The following is a 22,369-nucleotide window of genomic DNA, read 5'->3' on the forward strand; positions in this document are numbered from 1 at the left end:
GCCGCTTTAATTTTTAAGTAGTATTAGGGGGTCGCTTTATATGCCCCTGTTACGGTTCGGAGATAGGAGTTTTGGATTATTATAAGGCTAAAGGCTGGCCTTTTTCGGTATCGCTTATTTTATGTTAAGCCGACGTTCCGTACGCGAGTACGCTGCGTATTATTTTCGTATAAAGCTCTTTTGCTTTTCGTACCGAATATCCCTAAGCTGACGCTGCGAGCCTGGTGAAAGTTAATGTTTGAGTTGCTATTTTCGCTTTAATTTTTGAGATATGGTCCTTTTATTGTAGCTTCCGATAAAGCCAGACGCCGAAGAATCTCGCAAAGGTTATCGGCGCTATAATAGCGTTTCCGAAGCGTACCTGTAACGTATAAGCTTTTCGCGCTTTAATAAAATAAATAAGCTCGCTTTTTTTTAGGTTCGAACTCTATTCCTTTCGTGCGTGCCCAGCGGCTATAAGTTTCCCAGGCTTTTTTAGGTTTCGGTAATTCGTAACGTAGTCTGGCTCTACGGCAATAAAATTCGTATTATCCGCGAATTCGACGATAATAAGCTGCTCGTGCGCTTTTAGCTCTTCGTATAGTGTAGCGATATAGAAAATAAAGAGGATCGGTGATAACGGGGAGCCTTACGGAACACCAGCGCGGAGCTGGATCCTCCTTGATAACTTGCCGTCGAAATAAAGGTGGACCGATCTGTCCGTAATAAAGCTCTCGACCCATCGGCAGACCCAATCCGGCAGTCCCTTCTCGCGGAGTGTAGCAATTAGTCTTTTATGGTTGACTGTATCGAAAGCGCCTTTAATATCGAGCTGGAGAAGGGAGTGGTGAAAATTAATATAAATCGAGCTAGTGGTAAGGGTAACTCTATTATAATACACAAGAGCTAAAACAAACCTTAAAATGCAGTGTATGTTGCTTAATTAACCTATCTATTAATGTTATTATTGATTTTTACATCTATTTTAAGGGGGTCAGCCAGAGGGGGGTTGCATCTTAAAAGGTATCTGCTAACTGGACTCGACCAATTGCCCAAAGCTAGCAAAACATGCGCAGCCATGCCCCTGTTCTTCTTAAGGAAGTCCTCGAACTGATCCAGATGCAGCGCTTGCATGCCAGTACTGGCGAAGAAAACCAGGAAGAGTTGGCGAAGCGGTTCGTAAGTCTGAGAGTCGGTGCTGTATGCAACTTGCGCAAGCCGAGAGAAATCGTTGAACTGCTCTGCGGGAACACCAGAGTGGGAATTCCCTCTGATCACGAGGTCGATTACAGAGCGGGCAACGTCAGCAAGCTTGATTGTGAGCCGTTTCACTGCGTGTTGGCGCAGGTCCTTGATGTCGAAAAAGTCGCCAAGCTCAAACATTTGGATGTATGCTTGGATGGAGTTATCCTTCTCCAGGTCGCTTGAAACTAGCAATATGTTAGCAAAGCCTTCGCGGCGGAGGTAGGCATTTATACGTACTGATGCCTGTGTAAAGGTAGAAGATGACACCATGAACATCCTGAGGCTCAGTGTCATGCAGAGTCATTTGATTCTGGTGCGCTTCCTGAGATTGATATGAGTAAAATTTCCTCAAAATTACCTTGGGTCTATTACTAACCTTGAAATCTCCCGTGAAGGCTTTCTCGAAGAACGGGGAACGGCAGAGGATGATCTTGTGGAGGTTCCAAGTCCGGCTTCCACAAGTGACCTTGACATCGGACATGTGTCCGGATTTCAAGTACTCCTCGACGGAGTCGAACTTACTAGTACTTGCCATTGTTCCACGGCATGGATGTTGTTGATGTCGGGAGGGAGGATGGTGGATGGTTTGGATGGTTGCGGCGAAGGAATATCGTGTCGGTTGGTTGTGATGGGTAAGAAGAATTTATCCCAAGGTGCCTGGGTGCCTTTAGGATGTTTGTATTCAATCCCCCTGAGGGATTCCTGCATTCAATTGAGAGGAGTTTCTTGAGGACTTGTGTCGTGGGTCAACAGTGAAATAATGGGTGTGAGCTACTCCAATATGCTGGCGAAGCGTTGGCTGGCAGACGGATTATTCCACTTTTTGCCCTGAAGTTGGGATAATTGTAGAGTAAATGAATGAGTTCAGAAAAGACTGCGGCATTTGAATGACCGCTTGGCAATTATGGTATAATAATGGCAGTACCACTTGTGGCGGAACGTGTTTATGTCTAGAAGGCATCCACGTTTAATTCACTCTTGCCTGGAATAGGGAAGGGATGTACGATAATAGTGCAAAACGCTATGTTTCTATTGGATTAATCACATTTATACCATTCTCATAAGAAGAATCTACAAATGGACAAGATCGACGTGGTGATTCCGAGTTGCTTATTCAACTATCTAGGCCAGACTCGGTAACGCCTACGCCATATTGGATGATTCACTGTTGTCTGAAACTTCCTGATCATGCCGCTGCTCCTGTAAAGGGCTAGACCTTATTACAATCCCAATGCCCCCGTTAGCCGTCCGCATCATCCATGTATCCCAGAATATCATGTTTTAGACGCTGAAGCACATCCTTCACAAAGAGCTTCGACGTACACACGTACGAGCGAGGGCTCCAACAGATTGTCCGCCTCAGCATGCGTATCCTTGAACGAGTGCAGGCACTGACCACAACTCCGACACGAATAGGGCGGGTCCGCAAGCAGGTGAGCGCCGAGCTCCTCATCCCCCTCGGCCATGGACAGGAACAGGTCGGCCCCCAGGGCCGGGACCTCGCGCAGCAGTGCCCAGAACGTGGGCAGTCTGACCACCTGCATGAACGTGCGCGCCACGAACTGGCGCAGCAGCCGCCGCACGGGCTCGTACGTGTCGAGCTGCACCTCGGCGACGCCGCCGCCGCCGTACGCGAAGTCGACGACGTGCCGGAGGCCGTCCAGCTTGTCGGGGTGGCACTTGAAGACGTCGCGGCGGCGGCACTTGCACGGGGTGTCCCATTCGCGGTGGCGGCACACGTCCTCGACGAGGCCGGTCAGGAAGTCGTCGTCGAGGAGCTGGAGGGCCTGCTGGCGGAGGCCGGGGAGGTCGAAGAAGTCGCCGAGCTCGAACATCTTGACGTAGGCCTTCGTGTCTTCCTCTTTGAGTAGGTGGTTCGACACTACGGGGGAAAAACGGAGAGAGTGAGTATGCTAATGGCTGTCATGGGCAGGGAACCTCAAACACTTACCCTTTCCAGTGTAGATGTACTCGATTACCCCATCAACCTCGTCGGGGTCGTTCTCCCGAAGGATGACGTGACTGGTTCTTGCTTCCTGCGCTAGGAATTAGCGATTCCTTCGATTGTTGTTGTTCTGTAGAAGCCATTACCTGAAACTGTCCCACCAGTGCTCTCTCGAAGAAGGGGCAGCGCGAGCAGAGGATGGCCTTGTGCAAATCCCAAGATCGCTCGCCGCAAGAGACCTTGACATCTGCCAAGTCGCCGCACTTTAGCAGCTTTTCTGGTGAAAGCATCTTCTCGGTCTCGTCGATGCTCGCAGGTTCGGTGGTCTCGACCAGCTCATCGTCGCCGTTGCTGTCGCTAGTGCTGCTGTGAGACAAAGGCATAGCCAGGTGGGCAATGATGTTTGCGACCTTGCGACGTACGGAAATCAGCACTGCAATGATGGAAACTTAGTCGGTGGCGTGCAAGCCGGTTGCAGTTGACCGGGGAAAGCTGGTGTGTGAAATCCTTTCTGAAGGGTATTCCGGTTGATTTACTAACCCCGTGGGGATCAGGTAAATAATTTACTCCGCCTTTTCGAGCTCGAGCAGATTATTGTGCACGATGTCGGCGAGAGGGGACGACAACGGCGAGCCCCCTTGCACTGTTTGCAAGGGTCATGTGCACAAGTAGAGAGCATATCCAAATTATGGAGCAGTATCAGCACGACAATGCACCCACATCAAGCGTCCTACAAAGAAGGGGGTGTTTGTTGGTCCCAAGGTCTTAAGGCTTGGGAATCACTTCCCTTGTCCATGTTGAGCCGCTCTCTCTCCTTCATGGCAACATGTTCCTCTTGTTCCCTGCCTTATCATGGGGCACGTCGCAGAGCCGCTGTCCTCGGCTAAAGATGAACTAGTTGTCAACGACAAAGCTCTCCAAACTCGATATCGAGTGAGTATTCATCGAAGAGCAACACTATTATTATATATGCCCCGTCATGTCAACCTTCAGTTCATATCAAGTAGAACGGAGGCATATCTCGTGACACGCAATATAAACTGTATATGCGAGGTTAGGGTGTGCTGAAGATCCTCGATGTCAGCTCGGAGATAACTTACCTGATCTACCACCACCGTCCAGGCCATCCAGGGTATATAGCAAAAGAAACAGGGAACACAAATGTGCAAAAAGGGGGTATCTCCTCGTATAATCACAAATCGCTAGAATATCAACAAGAAACGTTGTCCAAGACGTATTACAACACATAATTCCCCGCCCTTCAAAGATAATCAAACTCGAAACAAGCATGCGACCGACCGACTACCCGCCTCACTGCCGCACCGTCGCCGACGCCCGCGCGCTCGGTCGCCACTGCCGCCCGGGATCCCGCGCCGTGTAGGTGGGTACGACCGGCGGCGGGATGGACCGCCAAGTGGGCCAGTAACTGACGTCCGGCTGGCCCGGCCCGCCGCCGCCGCCGCCGGTCGTGCCACTGCCGTAGGTGTAGTCCAAGCTGTCGTAGCTGGGCGTCTCGGACATTTCCGCTTCGCGGCGGCGCCGGGCGTTGGACAGGCAGTACCAGAGCACGATGAAGACGACCACGGCCCCAAGGCAGCAGCCCAGGATGATGCCGATCTGCCCGGGGGACAGACCACCAGCCGTCGAGTCTTTGGAGCCGCCGCCCGAGGAAGAAGGAGGGTCGTTGGGGGCGCTTGTGGCTGCAGGCCCTGCGTCAGGGTGGCCGCCGTTCCCTAATGTGATAACCGCCGTTCGCGTCGAGTCGGGCGTCACGATGGTTTGGGTCAAGACGACGAGGTCCTGGCGCTTAATGTGATCTGGTGGTTGGGCCGCCACGATGGCGACCGGGTTCGGGGGTGATGGGGCAATCATGGCGAAACGCTGCGTTTTGGTTGGTTGCATTAATGGCCGGGGGTCGGCGGTTATAGCTTGTCGTGAGGGAACGTCACAAAAAAAGGCACGGCGCGTACGCAAAAGTACACAGAACAAATGCAGCGACAGACAGGAACGCACAACACAAAAATGGAGAAAAGAGCGGTTCTGTGTCTTGCATCACAGCAGCAAAAAGCGACTTCGACAGCAGCGCCCCCTTGCTGGGGGGTATCCCCATGTCTTTATCTGCTGTTGTCCCTTGGTTCCGTAGCGAGATGAATCACATCGGTCGACGCGGGCCGGTCAGTGGCCGCAATGGGCAATCTTTGGCAACTTGGGGCAGCAGCAGCAGTCTGGAAGCGCCAGCCCAAGCAGCGCATACTACTCAGGCAAGGTCTCTTGCCTGTGGTGTGGCGTGCGAGTTTCCTTTTTCCAAGTCAGGTTCGTGGTTATCCCTCCCCTTGTCTCATGTGGTGTGCTTCACACCCTCTCCGGCTGCAGGGAGTGTGGGTAGAGGTTGTCACTTGACGATTGGATGGGCCATCTGACCCCTCGGCCAACCCAATCGTGGGAAGCGTTGCTAAGACATTCCGGGCAGCCTATAGCACGACTGCGCTAACTCTCCCGCAAGCAGATGCCCGTTCCACGTAATTGCGTCGAGAGGGTATCATGGCAATCATCCTTCCATTTGGTCCATCCGACGGACGACTTTGACGGCCGCCACCACCAGTAAGCCGCTAATGCGAGATTGAAATGCATGACCGGGAATTGCATGGCGCTTTGTTAGTCCTGGCTCACAGGGAAAATCCTGTATCTCGTGCATGCGGACTGACTGAACTCGCTGCTTTTCCTGCCAGCACCGATCGGGCTCGTTTCCCCCTCATTCATCTCCCAGTACTGGACGAACAGGTCGACCCAAGCACCGGTTGGGGGCCAAAAACGCGACCCCGAAGTACATCACTCACGATGATCCGCCTCATTAACACAACCTATCGGGACATGTGGATTGGCCTCGGAAAGACGCCTACCACCCCGTGGCTCCAGCGAATGAATGCCCAGACCCTTGGCCTCTGAAGCAATGCAGACATGGGTTCTGCCAATAGGGGAGATGCGCGACGATAGCTGGGATGCACCTCGGCTGAGAAACGTGCAGCAAACCACAGGAGAACAAGAGGCGGGATAGGACGACGGGAAGGAAGGACGCTCTTCCCTGAGAAATGATGATGATGGTGATGAGTTGTACGAATCATTTATCGTCGTATTGCGGGGCCAATAGGTCCCCGAACGAGTGTCGGAGATAGATATGCACGACATCGTAAGACTGCTACGCACTCATCCGGATCATCGCGAAGAGGCCAAGAGTCCTGCCTCTGACCGAAAAAGAAGGCAAACTGTATCGTCGTCGGATTGGGCCTGGATGCCGCATCGAATGCTACCCAAGATCAATAAAAAGAAGCAAGTGCGAAACGGTTTTGAAGATTGCCAGGAACCGTCAATTGAAGTCGCTTTAAGGTTCGGGAAAACATTACTTCGGTGTCTCACTAGAAACCACTAGAAACCCAGACGCCACATGTGGCAGCTGGACTGTGACGAGGTGGACACGTAGCGGAAGAATGGATCTCCTTTTGCCTCTTTGGCTAATATCAAAATGAAGAATCTCCAACGATAGAGCCTCAGCCCATGAACCCGCGACTGGTTGATATAGCTGACAGTCATAACGTCTATTCTCTTCTTCCCGAATTATCCCTGTCGCGATTACCCCCTTCTCCAACTACCGCGACTGCGGGGATCCGACACAGTACCACCCACTCTCGCACGGGTATCTGCATCGGGACAATGGCTCGCGGCGGCAGAAGACTCCGTGGATCGAATGGCAACACAGCATCAATATTGACACTTTGACGACGCAGATGTGTCAAGGTCTACAGTAAGCCGGCAGACGTGTTTGCCCGAAACACGCAGCAAAGACCGCATGACGTGTCACTGAGATGACTACATGCGGTTTCACCACCACTGCGCTTTGAGTAAACACTTCGGAACTCTAGAACTCCAGCAGACTCAAATCAGACTTTACGATGTATTGGATCGGTGAAAATGTCTCATGCTTGCATGCTGCCATGATGACCGCAGGAACCCATCGCCACTCGGCATTCAGCACATCCATCCTTTTCTATGTTCTGCAACAAAGACATCCAATGACATCTAACTACCAACAGCCTTACACGTGAGATCTGAAATTGTCTACAGCCTATACACCCACTTCATCTATTTCGATGGCACACTCTCGGTCGCTGAGATGTACTGCGCATCCCCATCGTATCTCCAGCGCGTGAATCGCGCGACACCCCCCCTCGGGACATTCGGTACCACTGCCCAGCCCATTGCACGTCGCGTAAGCCCCGACCAGGCTCCCGACGAAGTTGCCCGCACCACCGCTCACGAGCGCAGCGGAGGCGGTGCCGATGACCACCCGCGCGTTGGGGTCAGAGGCGGGCATGGCCGAGAGCGTGTATTCGGTCGGATCCGCGGCCTGGAGCTCCAGCCGGATGGGCGCGTCGAGCCACTCGCTCGGTACCTCGACCAGTTTCGGTTCAGGGGCTGCGATGGTGCCGATGCTGAGTGTTCTGAAGGAGAGCTTGGTGGTGGCGCCGGACTCTTCTTGCTCGGGGAGCACAATGCCGAGGTCGATGTGGTTGAGCTGCGTTAGGAAGACGGTGATGCCGGCTTCTTGGCCAGGCGTGGTCGGGGCGAAGGATACGTCGACGCTGAAGGTGAATAGGGTATCGGTTTGACGCCGTCCGACGAAGGCGAGACCTGACCGACCACTAAGAACACCGTCGGTGTTGGACTCTGGGATACCCGTCAAGTTGTTGCGACTCGGAATGATCTGCAGGCCGTCCGCAGTAACAGAGATCGAGTCTTCGCGCGGAACGCGCCAGTACACGAAGTGCTTTGGAATCACCCCACCCTCCCCGGTGAAGTCGTACTCATCGGGGTCCGAGTTGAAAGGTCCGTCGCCCGGAATATCACGACTCGCTTCGGGCAGCGCCCAGCCACTCATGTTACCCCGGACTGGCTCCAAGACCGGCCACTCGCCTTCGTTCCAAGTGACGGGTAACAAGGAAGCCTCGCGGCCCATCGGGAAGATCTCGAACTCGGGCCCGGACCGCGTGGCCAGACACATGCCCCACCAGTTGCCCTCGGTATCCTGAAACAGGTCGCCATGCCCCACCGTCTGGAAGTACTCGTCGGTGCCGCGGTTCGTCAGGATCGGGTTATTCTCGTACGCTTCGTAGGGTCCAGTGATGTTGCGCGCCCGGGCGATCGTGATGGCGTGGTCCGTGGCCGTGCCGCCCTCGGCGATCAGCAGCCAGTACCAGCCGTCCTTCTTGTAGATGTGCGGGCCCTCCGGCCAGACGCCGCCGGTGCCGTTCCAGAGGCTGATCGGTGGTTGACTGAGCTCGCCCGTCTCGAGGTCGAGTTCTTGCAGGATGATGCCCTGCGTCGCGACGTAGACCTTGCCGTCATCGTCCCAGAACAGGTCCGGGTCGATCTTCTCGGGCCGGAAGATAACCGGCTCGCTCCACGCAGCGTCGTCGAAGGGATCGGCCGTCTTGAAGACGACGCCGACGGTGCCGTCCGATTGGCCGAGGTACTCGCAGATGAGGTAGAACTCGCCGTCGTGGAAGCGGAGGGTCGGCGCGTACATGCCGTCCTGCTGGCCCCACGTGTTCCAGCTGATGCCCGGCAGCTGGCTCTCGCGGTTCCAGGCGTGGCTGATGAGCTTCCAGTTCAGGAGGTCCGTCGAGGCGTAGACGGGGATGCCGGGGAAGGCGATGAAGGTCGACGTGGCGCAGAAGAAGGTCCCGTTGACTTGGGTGCAGGAGGGGTCGGAGTGCCAGCCGGGGAGGACGGGGTTGTGGTACGTCGAGTTCTGGGCTTGGCATGGCTTCGCCGCAATGGCGAGCGCCGTGACGAGTAATGAAGCTGAGGGCCACTTCATTTCTGGTACTTGTTGCCTTTGTTCTAGATACGGATTTGTTTCCACTTGCTTTCGGCGGGTCGGGTAGTCACTGCCTTTTATTTAGTTTCTAAGAAGGCGAAACAAATGCCAATGCCCGTGATCATCGTGAGCCATTACCCCGAATCAGCGCACCCGAAAACCCCCAGTCAGTCCGGGTAGGTGTGGAGCTGATTCATTTAGCCGGATGCGTCCCGGCTTGGTGTTGCATATTCTCCGCACCCAAGAACCTGGGCAACTCGCGGTGGAGCGGTGGAGCAGCCCGACTGACATCTTGAGGGAGATGATCTTGATACGACCGCATACTACAGACATTGTATGCACGTCACTGAGGAATCTATTGCCATTAAGCCTGGGCTACGTTATTACAAGGGCACTTGGTGAAGTCGTTTGCGCTTGGCATGGGAGCTCTCTTCACCCAGACGTCTTTGCTTACCACCCGGGGTCTTAATAATTACTATTTTCGGAACGGAGGATGTCGCTCCTTGGATTCCACCACTCTTGGTTACCAAGAGGAAACACAATGATATCATGATTAGAGGTATCTGTATACCGAGTCACTCTTGCATAAAAACATGATTTAGTAAATAAGTGGTGTCAGCGACCAAGCGTATCCATTTCTCTACCGGGTTCGTGTAATAACGCTTCAAGCTCAAGTAGAAGCGCCGCGAAACCATACAAGAGCGTTATGTGTCCATGCAGAAATGTTACCAGTTTCTGTAAAAGGGCCGCTTAAAGACCACTGGATTTCCCATACCCTCCATGAAGAAGTCTACTCCATACTGGCGGACGAGCCTTGTCGCGACAGTGCGATTGCCTCAGCGGCCTGGGTAGCCGACTTTCCACCCATTATGGCCTCCACCAGCTCGAACCAAAGCGCCGAATCCTGGTCCAGGAGCACCTCGAACGCCTCGAGGGCGTCGCCGGGGTCGAAGAAGACCCAGACGGTGGCCTCCATAAAGTCCAGCATCGGCTGCTGGAGCGCCTCAAAACCGCTGTTGGTAGCAGCCGACTCGCAGATCTCGTGGAGATCGTCGAGCGTCTCCTCCGGGAAGGCTTCGCGCAGCTCCGCAGCGATGTCGCCGTCCAGATCATCACCGCCTTGGCCGTGTTGGAGCGCCTTGGCCGTCAACGCGTGGCACAGGGCCTCCTCGAGCCGCTCCAGCGACTTGATCAGGGCGCGGATCGAGAGCTCTTGCAGGCCGTCGAGGGCGAGGTACTCGGCGACCTCGAAGATGCGGTAGCACTCCCAAGCGGTGGCGTCGTGCTTGAGAGTGGTTGGGACTGTACATTGACACGTCCGGGTTAGCAAGGTGTTATTTCAACCAATCAGGCGAGTAGTAGAGAGGGTTATGTGTGGACGGTGACTGTCAGATAATAATGATAGGAAAGAAGCCAGAATAAAAGATGATGATTTACTTACAGATGCCGGCACACAGATAGACCAAGGCGATCTCGACCTCTTCATCGGAGAAGCCATCGATGGTCATGACTCCGTCGTTGAGGAGGTGGCTGCAGATTCCTCGACCCGTTGACACCACATCGTGATTGGGCTCCTTTGGAAATAGGTCAGCATTGCAGATTGGATTGGCAAAGGGTGGATGGCTGGGAATCGTGCCACTCACGTCAGGGCTGCCGGTGAGTACGTCACGGAACAGCCTGCTTCTATCGCAAAGGACGGACTTGTGCAGGTTCCAAGTGTAGCCATCGCACTTGATCTTGATGTCGGAATCCTTCTCGGTTCGGAAGAGATCAAGCTCGGATCTCACAGTGGCGTGAGAAGCACGACGCCACTGGTCGGCGTCGTCCAGTGAAGGAACCAACATAATGAAGTCGTCTGTGGTGATTTCAGAGACTGGAAATGGCTGAGAAAAAAATTCTGAGTTGAGAGGGTTCAGTTGGTGGGTGGTGGTGAACTGCGAGGGAAACACAATAAGTGTTATTGTGTAAGTGGGAGAGGGCCAGTGGTGGGGCTTTAATAGGTGCTTAAGGAAAAGGTATAGGACAATCAGTGCATAATAATAACCATTACCGAGGTGGGGGAGCTCACTCGTAACTTGCATTCACTTGACTGTTGAGTGACCTTTGCTTTACTAGGAGGCTTTTAGCATTTTCGGTAAGATGCAACCCCTAAGATGCAACCCCTATTGGCTGCCCCCCCTTCACCGACCCCCCTAAAATAGATGTAAAAATCAATAACAACAGTAATAGATAGGTTAATTAAGTAACACACACTGCATTTTAAGGTCTGTTTTAGCTCGTATGTATTATAATAAAGTTACCCTTATCACTAGCTCGATTTATATTAATTTCCACTACTTTACCGGCGCCCTTTTTTAGCCTTTTCCTTAGCTTTTTTTCTTTAACGTTCTCTTAAACTTCCCTAATATTTACTATATAAATAAAGCCCTTATTAAAGTCTTTATTAACCTTCTTTTTCTTTTAAGCTTTTATTTTCTTTAGATTTACTTTTAAACTAACCTTTTTTTACTTTAATTAGCTAATTCGAGCTATTAAATTATTAATATTTTTACCGAGCTTTTTTTATAGTAACCTTTTAATTAAATTACCGGTGGTAACCTTTATATTAAATATTATAGCCCTTAAATTTTTAACTTACCGGCTATTTTTTAGCGTTTCGATTTTTTAACCTTTAATTTAGCCGGTTAGCGCGTATCTTTAGCGGTAATAGCCTCGTTAATAGCTCGTACTATATTAAAGCGCCGGAGCTTATTATTTATCGGCTTTTCGATATTAAAGGGATAAATATTAATTATTACTTATTTACTAGCGATAATTTTAAAGGTAAGAGCTATTTTATATATTTTAACTTAAGCTTAAAAGAAGTCCTTTTTTTTAATGTAACTATTATTAATAATAATGTATATTAAGTTAAGCTCCCTTTAAAACCTTTTTTTAAGACCTTAAAACAGTTAATATTTAAGGGTTAAAGTATATAAGAGTTATATAATAATAAGTAAAGGAGTTACACCTTAACTTTTAACGTTATTAATATAAAGTTATTATTAATATAATTTTTATATCTATTAAAAATTAAAAGCTTTTATTAGTTAAGGTTATTAAGCTTCGTTAAGAGGATAAAGATTTTTTTAATTACTTTAAGGCTATAAGATTAAAAGTTTATTCTTTTAATAACGCTTTAAAAGCTTAATCCTTATATTTATAGTTAACCTCGTCCTTTTTTTAAGGGAATTATTATTATTAAACCGATTAAATTTTAAATATAATTAAAGGCGGTAGAATATTATTAATAGTATTAATATAACGTGGTTTACCACTACGCGACGTATATCACTTAGCGACGCACCTTAATTTAATTCTAATATAATTAAATTTCAACGCGTAATACCTCTATAACTATAATGCTTAATTAATCCTAAAAAGATCGGATAGTTTTAATAATTTAAGCGACACGAAACGGACCGAATTAAATAAGTTAAAGAGTAATAGTAAAAGCTTATAATATACCCGAATTAACTTTACGCTATCGAATTTACGGCCGAATTTTAAAACGCGAAATCCGACCGAAACAACGTAAAATAAATCTAATTAAAAAAGAGGTATTTCGTAAATATATAATTAATTTAAATATTCGAGGAATGCCTCCCGATTTCGCTAGTATAAAAATATGGTTAATTTTTTTACCGCGTCGGTAAGTATTAGGTTAAGCGCTTTATTAACCGTAACCCGGACTTAAAAACTAAAATAAATCGTCGGTATAATTATTAAAGGGCTTTTTACGAGGATTTTAAAATTATTTCTATTTAGTTTACGCTGGTCGTAAATATAAAAGCGAAATACGGGATCGTCGACGAAAATATTTAGAATTTCGACGAAACCGGCTTTATAATAAATATAATCGGGTTAATATTTATCGTAATACGCGCCGAGCGGCGTAAAAAAGTAAAGTCGGTTTAGCTTAATAATCGGGAATAAGCAACGGCGATTAAATATATTAATTTATAAAGCTAATATATTCCGCCGTTTTTAATCGTTTAAAATTAATATTACCTCGCGAACTAATCTCGCGAAACCGATTTACCGGGCGATTAAGTAATTAAGCCGACTTTTAATAATTGAATTAATAACGAGATAAACTTAAACTAAATTAAATACTTTAATAAACATATTAAATCGTAAACGAAAAGTCGCTACCGCCTCTTAATTTTCGACGGCTACGAGAATTATATTTCGGCCGAATTCGAAGTATATTACTAAAATAACGATATTATTACTATTAATATACCTCCCTATTTATTATATTTACTTTAACCTTTTAATATAATACTTTATTCGCTTTTAAAGCGTGCTTATTCGAAAAAAATCGAGCTATTTATTAAAGCTTTTATAAACTATATTACTAAGCTCGAGTTCTTTATCGCCTTTAAAGCCGCGTATTTTACTGTTTTTACGGAAGCTAACATTAAATTTAAATTTAACGCATCTAGTTTAATACCTTATAATCTTAATAAAGTAATTAATAAACTAAATATGCGTCTCCGGACGCTTATATTTAACCTATCCCGTCTAAGGACGGCCAGTACTTATAACCTTTAAACGCCGTTTAACCCCTAATAAATAACTAAACACTCTATTTATATTAAAAAAAAAGTGTTTATCTATTAAAAAAACTCTCCGACGCCGATTTTAAATACGGTAAACTAAATAGCGAAAAATATAACTAAAATAGTTTATAAAATAACCTTTATACGCGATAAAATATATATATTAAAGGAGGCTAATTTAGCACTTTTTAAACGCCGAAGAGTTAAAAAATCGCGAATCTAGCTTAAAAAAACCTTTATTATTAAGGAATCTTAATAACTATAAAACGAAAAGGTAAAAAAAAGCGTTCAGCGCTTAATAAAAATAAAAATAAGGGTTCGTTAAAACGGAAAACGATTAATAAAAAACGCTATAATATTTACGGCGAAACAAGTCATAATGCGTGAACATATAAAAAAGATATAAAATTAAACGAGGAATCGAATAGCGAGTAATTTTAATTAATTTCAAGCGTTATAATTAAATTAATTTATATAAAAAGGTCGAGAAGTAGAAAAGGTGCGTCGCTAAGTGATATACGTCGCGTAGCAATAAACCACGTTACTTTAAAATAATTACTTACTCGCGATTAGCTAAGTCGTTTCGTATTAAACTTTAATAAGCGATAGGTTCGATTATTATAAGACTTTTTATTATTATTATTATAATTTTTATTTTATTAGCGTTTAATTTAAACCGAAGGGGTATATTATTAATAATAATAATATTAAACCGAGTAAAAAACCTTTATATAACCTCGTTTAATATATATACGAGGCGCCGAAAATTTATTATTTTAATACGCACGGTTTTAAAAACCGGATAACGTTTTAAAAAACGGTGTACTTATTATTTACCGATAAAGTAATCGATTTTTTTATAAAAAGAATACGTTAAATATATATATAAAAAAGCCGGTGCGTAAATACCTAATTTAAACTAGCTTAAAAAGGCTTATTTAATTAAAAAAGCTTTTTCGATAAGGGTAAAAAAATAAAAGGCTTTATACTTCTTTTTTCTCGAAAGTTAACCCTTAAGTCGATTATAAAGGGTGCCCTTATTAATGTTATAATCTTTAACCGCACGGTTAATACTTTCGCCGGTTAGTATAACTTAAACCGCTTACGTAATACGTGTTTTTTAATTATATTAGTGGTAGTGAAAAGAGGAAAAAAAGAGGAAGAGATTAATCTACTTTAATTAGTAAACGAGTGAGATTTAACCCCTTTATATACTATTATTATTACTTAAGGGCTTTAAAATTATTTAAAATTAAGAGGGGTTAATTAAAAGAGGGGGGGGTAACTAGTAAAATATAACCCTTATTAATTATCCCCCTCTTTTAATTAACCCCTCTTAATTTCAGATGATTTTAAAGCCCTTAAGTAATAATAATAGTATATAAAGGGGTTAAATCTCACTCGTTTACTAATTAAAGTAGATTAATCTCTTCCTCTTTTTTCCTCTTTTCACTACCACTAATATAATTAAAAAAACACGTATTACGTAAGCGGTTTAAGTTATACTAACCGGCGAAAGTATTAACCGTGCGGTTAAAGATTATAACATTAATAAGGGCACCCTTTATAATCGACTTAAGGGTTAACTTTCGAGAAAAAAGAAGTATAAAGCCTTTTATTTTTTTACCCTTATCGAAAAAGCTTTTTTAATTAAATAAGCCTTTTTAAGCTAGTTTAAATTAGGTATTTACGCACCGGCTTTTTTTATATATATATTTAACGTATTCTTTTTATAAAAAAATCGATTACTTTATCGGTAAATAATAAGTACACCGTTTTTTAAAACGTTATCCGGTTTTTAAAACCGTGCGTATTAAAATAATAAATTTTCGGCGCCTCGTATATATATTAAACGAGGTTATATAAAGGTTTTTTACTCGGTTTAATATTATTATTATTAATAATATACCCCTTCGGTTTAAATTAAACGCTAATAAAATAAAAATTATAATAATAATAATAAAAAGTCTTATAATAATCGAACCTATCGCTTATTAAAGTTTAATACGAAACGACTTAGCTAATCGCGAGTAAGTAATTATTTTAAAGTATATTAATACTATTAATAATATTTTACCGCCTTTAATTATATATAAAATTTAATCGGTTTAATAATAATAATTCCCTTAAAAAAAGGATGAGGTTAACTATAAATATAAGGATTAAGCTTTTAAAGCGTTATTAAAAGAATAAACTTTTAATCTTATAACGTGGTTTACTATTACGCGACGCATATTACTTAGCGACGTACTTTTTTTACTTTTCGACTTTTTTATATAAATTAATTTAATTATAACGCTTGAAATTAATTAAAACTATTCGCTATTCGATTCCTCGCTTAATTTTATATTTTTTTATATGTTCGCGTATTATAACCTATTTCGCCGTAGATACTATAGCGCTTTTTACCGGTCGCCCTCCGCTTTAACGAACCTTTATTTTTACTTTTATCGGGCGCTAAACGCTTCTTTTTTACCTTTTCGTTTTATAGCTACTAAAATTCCTTAATAATAAAGACTTTTTTAAGCTAAACTTATAACTTTTTAACTTTCCGGCGCTTAAAAAGTGCTAAATTAGCCTCCTTTAATATATATATTTTATTACGTATAAGGGTTATTTTATAAACTATTTTAATTATATTTTTCGTTATTTAGTCTACCGTATTTAAAACCGGCGTCGAAGAGCTTTTTTAATAGGTAAACACCCTTTTTTTAATATAAATAAAGTGCTTAGTTATTTATTAAGGGTTAAACGACGTTTAAGGGTCGTAGGTACTGGCCGTCCTTAAACGGGATAGGTTAAATATAAGCGTTCGGAGACGTATATTTAGTTTATTAATTACCTCGTTAAGGTTATAAGGTACTAAACTAAATACGCTAAATCTAGATTTAATGTTAATTTCCGTAAAAATAGTAAAATACGCGGCTTTAAAAGCGATAAAAAACTCGAGCTTAATAATATAGTTTATAAAAGCTTTAATAAATAGCTCGATTTTTTCGAATAAGTACGTTTTAAAGGCGAATAAAGTACTATATCGAGAGGTTAAAATAAGTGCGATAAATAGGGAGGTATATTAATAATAATAATATTATTATCCTGGTAATATACTTTAAATTTAGCCGAAATATAACTCTCGTAGCCGTCGAGAATTAAAAGGCGGTAATAACTTTTCGTTTACGATTTAATATATTTATCGAAGTGTTTAATTTAGTTTAAGCTTATTTCGTTATTAATTTAATTATTAAAAGTCGGCTTAATTATTTAATCGCCCGATAAATCGGTTTCGCGGGACTAGTTCGCGAGGTAATATTAATTTTAAACGATTAAAAACGGCGAAATATATTAATTCTACGAATTAATATATTTAATCGCCGTTACTTATTCTCGATTATTAAGTTAAACCGATTTCGCTTTTTTATGTCGCTCGGCGCGTATTATAACGAATATTAACCTAATTATATTTATTATAAAGCCGGTTTCGTTAAAATTTTAAATATTTTCGTTAATAACCCCGTATTTCGCCTTTATATTTATGACTAGCGTAAACTAGGTAGAAATAACTTTAAAATCCTCGTAAAGAGCCTTTTAATAATCGTACCGACGATTTATTTTAGTTTTTAAGTCCGGGTTACGGTTAATAAAACGCTTAACTTAGTATTTATTAACGCGGTCGCCGCCGCGTAACGCGGTAAAAAAATTAGCCATATTTTTTATACTAACGAAATCGGGAGGCATCCCTTAAATATTTAAATTAATTATATATTTATAAAGTACTTCTTTTTTAATTAGATTTATTTTACGTCGTTTCGGTCGGATTTCGCGTTTTAAAATTCGGCCGTAAATTCGATAGCGTAAAGTTAATTCGGGTATATTATAAGCTTTTATTACTACTCTTTAGCTTATTTAATTCGGTTCGTTTCGTGTCGTTTAAATTATTAAAACTATTCGATCTTTTTAGGATTAATTAGGTATTATAGTTATAGAGGTATTACGCGTTAAAGTTTAATTGTATTAAAATTAAATTAAGGTGCGTCACTAAGTAATATGCGTCGCGTAGTGATAAACTACGTTAGCTTTAAAATAATTAAAAAAAGTCTTTATTTTTTTAACTTAGCTTAATAACCTTAATTAATAAAGGCTTTTAATTTTAATAAATATAAAAGTTATATTAATAATAACTTTATATTAATAATATTAAAGGTTAAAGTATAGCTTTTTTATTTATTATTACACAGTTTTTATATACTTTAACCTTTAAATATTAACTGTTTTAAAGTCTTAAAAAAGAGGTTTTAAAAAGAGCTTAACTTAATATACGTCGTTATTAATAATAGTTACGTTAAAGAAGGAGATTTCTTTTAAACTTAGGCTAAAATATATAAAGTAACCTTTACCCTTAAGGTTATTACTAGTAAATAAGTAATAATTAATATTTACCCCTTAATATTAAAAAGCTAATAAATAATAAGCTTTAACGTATTAATATAATACGAGCTATTAATTAAGCTATCGCCGTTAAAAATACGTATTAATTAATTAAATTAAAAGCTAAAAAATCGAGACGCCGAAAAATAGCCGGTAAATTAAAAATTTAAAGGCTATAATATTTAATATTAAAGTTATTACCGGTAATTTAATTAAAAGGTTATTATAAAAAAGCTTAATAAAAGTATTAATAATTATTACAGTTACAGTAATTCGGGAGGCAAGGCTATAGGTTATTGCTTTATTGTGGAAAACCGAAAAAGATAGGGAAAGAAGGAAAAGGTCTAGCCTTGCCGGGACGATTTCCTTATTTAAATAGGTGGGGAAAAGTTAGGTGGCGCTCGGGCTATTTTTCTTATGCCCTTGCCTTACTCTAGTTAGCAAGGCTATTAAAGGCCTGTTTTAAAGTGCGCCGTAATATTACCCCTTTTTTAAAATAGTTTATCCCGAGATATATTAAATAAAAAATTGGTATTATAACTATTTAAACTTATTCCTTTATTTAAATTATTGTTTTTTTTAACCCTTTCGTTATACCGTTTTTTTTAAAAGGCGGCCGGTTTATTATTATTTTTATATAGCTCGTTAAACGTGTTATTCTCGGCCGTTTATAGTTAATACTATAAACGTATCGGGGAATTAAAAGCCTCGGGATTTTATTCGTAGTAGGTTTATAATTACTTAGCCGTATTTTTAAAGTTTTTTACGGGATACTAGGTTAAGTTAGGATCCTATCCTTTTTATTCGATTTAATATTATAATTTCCGATAGTAAGTCTTTAAGCTGGTAATACGGTATACCTCTTATTCTTTTTTTCGCTTAGTTCGATTACTTCGCCGTTAGGGTTTCGTGCCGTTTATTTAATTAAGGGGTTATTCGGGTACTTCCTAAGTCGGTTTGCATAAAAAACCTTAAAACTTATCCATCTTTTTAAGACTTTTAGCAAATACGAGTGACCGATTTTTCGTTCGATTTTATAGTATTATCGGGTTAAAGAATAATCGAGCTTATCGGCAAGCCTTATAAAAAACCAGGTTTTTTTAATAATAAATACCCGATCCCCGACATCGAAATCCGGTTACCGTCGGTGCTTATTTTTTTAATTACATATTCTTTATTAAGCTTTAATTATATTTCTTTTAGCTACTTTATAATAGTTAACGATTCGCTTTATTTAATTCTATGCGGTTATTCGGTTAAGCTTTTCGCGTTCCTTTAAGTTCGTTATGTTTTTAGTTCTAGCCTTTTAATCCTAGGTAAATTTTATAGGGAACTTTATTTTAATTTCATAAGGGGAGTACCTTATTAAATTTTAGGGTAACGTAGCCTAGGCGGTATTTATAACCGGTAAAACTTCGTTTTAATCGTTTTAAAAATAGTTAATAAATATTTATAGTCTTTACTCGAAGTATTAAATCGCCACCTCAGCTTATCCCGTCGTTTAAAAGTAACCTGCCGAGGATAGTTTTTATTTAATTTTTAGGATTTTTAATACCTTATTTATAAAGGCGGAGGTAAACTGCGGTTTTTAATTTAAAGTTATTATTAAGGGGCAGCTATACGTCCGGTATAGTTTTTCGTAGTATAGTCGGGCTGTTTCGGCTACGGTAATAGTTATTCGATAAGCGATGCTTTATATTCGCTTTTTTAATTTATCGATTATTAGTATAATATTATCGTTCTCTTTTTTACTTTTAGGCATTATTTTAAAGTTTACCGCGATAACGTCCTAAGGTCGTAGTAAAATTAATAATAAGTGTAAAAGGCTTAGTATTTTATCGCGAGGAACCTTGCTCGGCTTATATTTTATATAGTTAACTACGAACATATCGTAATTTTTACTTAATCCTGGCCACTAATATTTTATTTATACCAGCCGCCTAGTTTTATTCTTTCCTAAGTATATTATAAAGGTTCGAGAATAAACCTTATCGATTATACGGGTTCGAAAGTCGCCTTCGTCGGGCATAATAAGGCGGCTTTAAAATAGGATAAACCGTTCGTTAATAATTTATTTTTATATTTTATTTTCTCGGGCTCTTTATTTATATGTTTTTAACCCCGGATATATAGTATTTTCGTATAGGAGGGTATCGGTGAGTTTATATTTAAAGCGTTTAGGTAGCTCTTTAACTAAGTATAATTAAGAGCTCGCTTCTTTTTTAATCGGGTAACGCGTTTCCTTTAAGGCTTAGATAACGTTTAAAGAGACTAGCTTAAATAGGGCCATAGTTCGTTAGGCGTTTTTTTTATCCTTTTAAGTTTTAAAATCACCCGTTTTTTTAAAAAGTGCGTTAACGAAAACGTTTTCTCCCCCCGGCTTATAGGTAATTATAAAATTATATTATAATAACGTGTCGGCTTAAACCGTTTATTTTACGTTAAATAGTCGTTTAGTACCGAAATATTAAAGTATTTCGTAATTAATAATCACGAGAAATAGTTAAGATTATTATAATTTCATTAGTTCCGCTTTTTAATATTTAAACGCTTTTACTACTGTTAATATTTCCTTATCCTAAATAAGGTAATTATACTCGGCTCTTTATATTATTTCGAAATAAAAATATACGGGATACTATTTATTATTAGGTCCTTCCTTTTAAAATAGGACGTTAACTAAGATATTATCCGATATATCGGTCTCGACTCGGGTTTCTTTATTATAAAAAAAGTATATTAATACGGGCGCCTTTAAAAATAACTTTTTTAGCTTTTCGAATACCTTTTAATATTCGTCGGTTTACGCAAAGGTGAAATTTTTCCTAGTTAAGTTCGTTAAAAGCTTAACGATACGGCTATATTCGTACACAAAGCGTCGATAATAATTACAGAATTTAAAAAAAGATTAGACGGCTTTAATATTAGTAAGGGCGTCCCAGTCCTTAACGGCCTTAATCTTTTCGGGGTCGATTTCTACGCCGTTTACACCCACTATAAAGCCGAGGTATTTAGTCTTAATAACGTAAAATTCGCATTTCTTTATATTAGTTTAAAGGCCTATTTCCCTTAACTTTTATAATACTTTCTTAATATATTCCACGTGTTTTTCTTCGCTTTCCGAGTAAATTAAAATATCGTCGAAGTAAACACTATAAAATAAATCTAAATATTCTATTAAAATCTCGTTAATAAACCGTTAAAACGTTACGGGGCTATTAGTAAATTTAAAAAGGAGAACTTAATATTTAAAGGATTTATACTTAGTTCGAAATGTCGTTAAATCTTAATCTTAAAGTCTTATACGAATCCTATAAAATACTTAGCGGATATCGATTTTAATATATATTTTAGCCTTAATTATTCTGTTAAGGGTTTTATTAATTAGCGGCAGCGAATACCGGTCTTTTTTAGTAAATATATTTAATTTACAATAATTAACGTAAAAACGAAGTCCTTTATTAGCTTTCCGTATAAATAGAATAGGCGCTATTTACGGAATAATATTGCTAATAATAAAACCTTTTTTTAAAGCGGCGGTAACGTATTCCTTATAAGTTTTAAATTCCTCGAGGGATATTTTATAAAGTAGGTTAAATTTTAAGTCCTCGGGGCTCTTTTTTTCTTTTAAATTTATTCGATAATCGTTTACGCCTCCTCGGTACGGCGTAATAACGTCGGATTAAGTTTTATTAAAAATATCGTGGTATTTATAATAATTAAAGGGTATAGCTTTTTTAACTTTTTATTTTAAGGTTTCCTCGTTATTTAATAAGAAGTCGTTTTTAAGGTCGATAACTCGGTTAATATCGCTTAAGCATACGATTTTTATAACGTTAAAACCGATGTCGCTAAAGAATCCGTTTACCTTTAAGGTTTATACTTCGACGGGCCCTGATTTATATTATTCTACGCCGTCTCGTTTTAGCCCGTAAGGGGGTTTTTCGGGGGACGACCCCTTTTAGGTAAAAATTTTTTAATTAAGCGCGAGGGTAGTAATTTATCGAGTTAACGGTTTATTTTAAAGATCTCGGGATCTTTAAACCGGTCTTTCGAAAGCGGTTTTAATATAATATAACGGGGTAATATCGGTCTCTTTATTATTTAGCCTTAGTTATTTATTTTTTATTCCCTAATAAACTGTTTAATACGTTATCGGACTACTTTTATAATAGCCTAAGGAACTATTTCCGGTTCCCTAGGTTAATTTAGGGACGGGTTATTATTTAAAGCTTTTAGTTTATTTATTATAGTAGGCTGTTAGTAATTAAATTAAAGCTTCGGAGAAAAAGCTTT

The 22,369-nt window shown here is 41.2% G+C and overlaps 5 protein-coding genes across 5 annotated transcripts; all 5 read right to left on the minus strand.

Moving 5' to 3' along the window:
* Positions 1 to 1,072: 1,072 nt before the first annotated feature.
* On the minus strand, positions 1,073 to 1,759 carry PG986_010675 (uncharacterized protein; the record flags this gene model as incomplete). Its single annotated transcript, XM_066846897.1, has 4 exons — positions 1,073 to 1,083; positions 1,122 to 1,409; positions 1,462 to 1,546; positions 1,601 to 1,759. The coding sequence occupies 4 exons, from the start codon at positions 1,757 to 1,759 to the stop codon at positions 1,073 to 1,075; spliced, it is 543 nt and encodes a 180-aa protein (XP_066696388.1).
* A 608-nt stretch (positions 1,760 to 2,367) lies between these two features.
* On the minus strand, positions 2,368 to 3,552 carry PG986_010676 (uncharacterized protein; the record flags this gene model as incomplete). The annotated part of the gene is made up of 4 exons (XM_066846898.1): positions 2,368 to 2,424; positions 2,556 to 3,106; positions 3,176 to 3,260; positions 3,316 to 3,552. 4 exons carry the CDS (start codon positions 3,550 to 3,552, stop codon positions 2,368 to 2,370), a joined length of 930 nt encoding a protein of 309 aa, XP_066696389.1.
* Positions 3,553 to 4,480: 928 nt separating this feature from the next.
* Positions 4,481 to 5,041, minus strand: PG986_010677 (uncharacterized protein; the record flags this gene model as incomplete). Its single annotated transcript, XM_066846899.1, has 1 exon — positions 4,481 to 5,041. The coding sequence occupies one exon, from the start codon at positions 5,039 to 5,041 to the stop codon at positions 4,481 to 4,483; it is 561 nt and encodes a 186-aa protein (XP_066696390.1).
* Positions 5,042 to 7,289: 2,248 nt separating this feature from the next.
* On the minus strand, positions 7,290 to 9,044 carry PG986_010678 (uncharacterized protein; the record flags this gene model as incomplete). Its single annotated transcript, XM_066846900.1, has 1 exon — positions 7,290 to 9,044. One exon carries the CDS (start codon positions 9,042 to 9,044, stop codon positions 7,290 to 7,292), a length of 1,755 nt encoding a protein of 584 aa, XP_066696391.1.
* A 790-nt stretch (positions 9,045 to 9,834) lies between these two features.
* Positions 9,835 to 10,888, minus strand: PG986_010679 (uncharacterized protein; the record flags this gene model as incomplete). The annotated part of the gene is made up of 3 exons (XM_066846901.1): positions 9,835 to 10,346; positions 10,486 to 10,615; positions 10,688 to 10,888. The coding sequence occupies 3 exons, from the start codon at positions 10,886 to 10,888 to the stop codon at positions 9,835 to 9,837; spliced, it is 843 nt and encodes a 280-aa protein (XP_066696392.1).
* Positions 10,889 to 22,369: the final 11,481 nt, after the last annotated feature.

Source organism: Apiospora aurea, assembly GCF_038362705.1.
Source record: "Apiospora aurea strain CBS 24483 chromosome Unknown utg000007l_segment0_segment0, whole genome shotgun sequence".
Taxonomy (NCBI): Eukaryota; Fungi; Ascomycota; class Sordariomycetes; order Amphisphaeriales; family Apiosporaceae; genus Apiospora; species Apiospora aurea.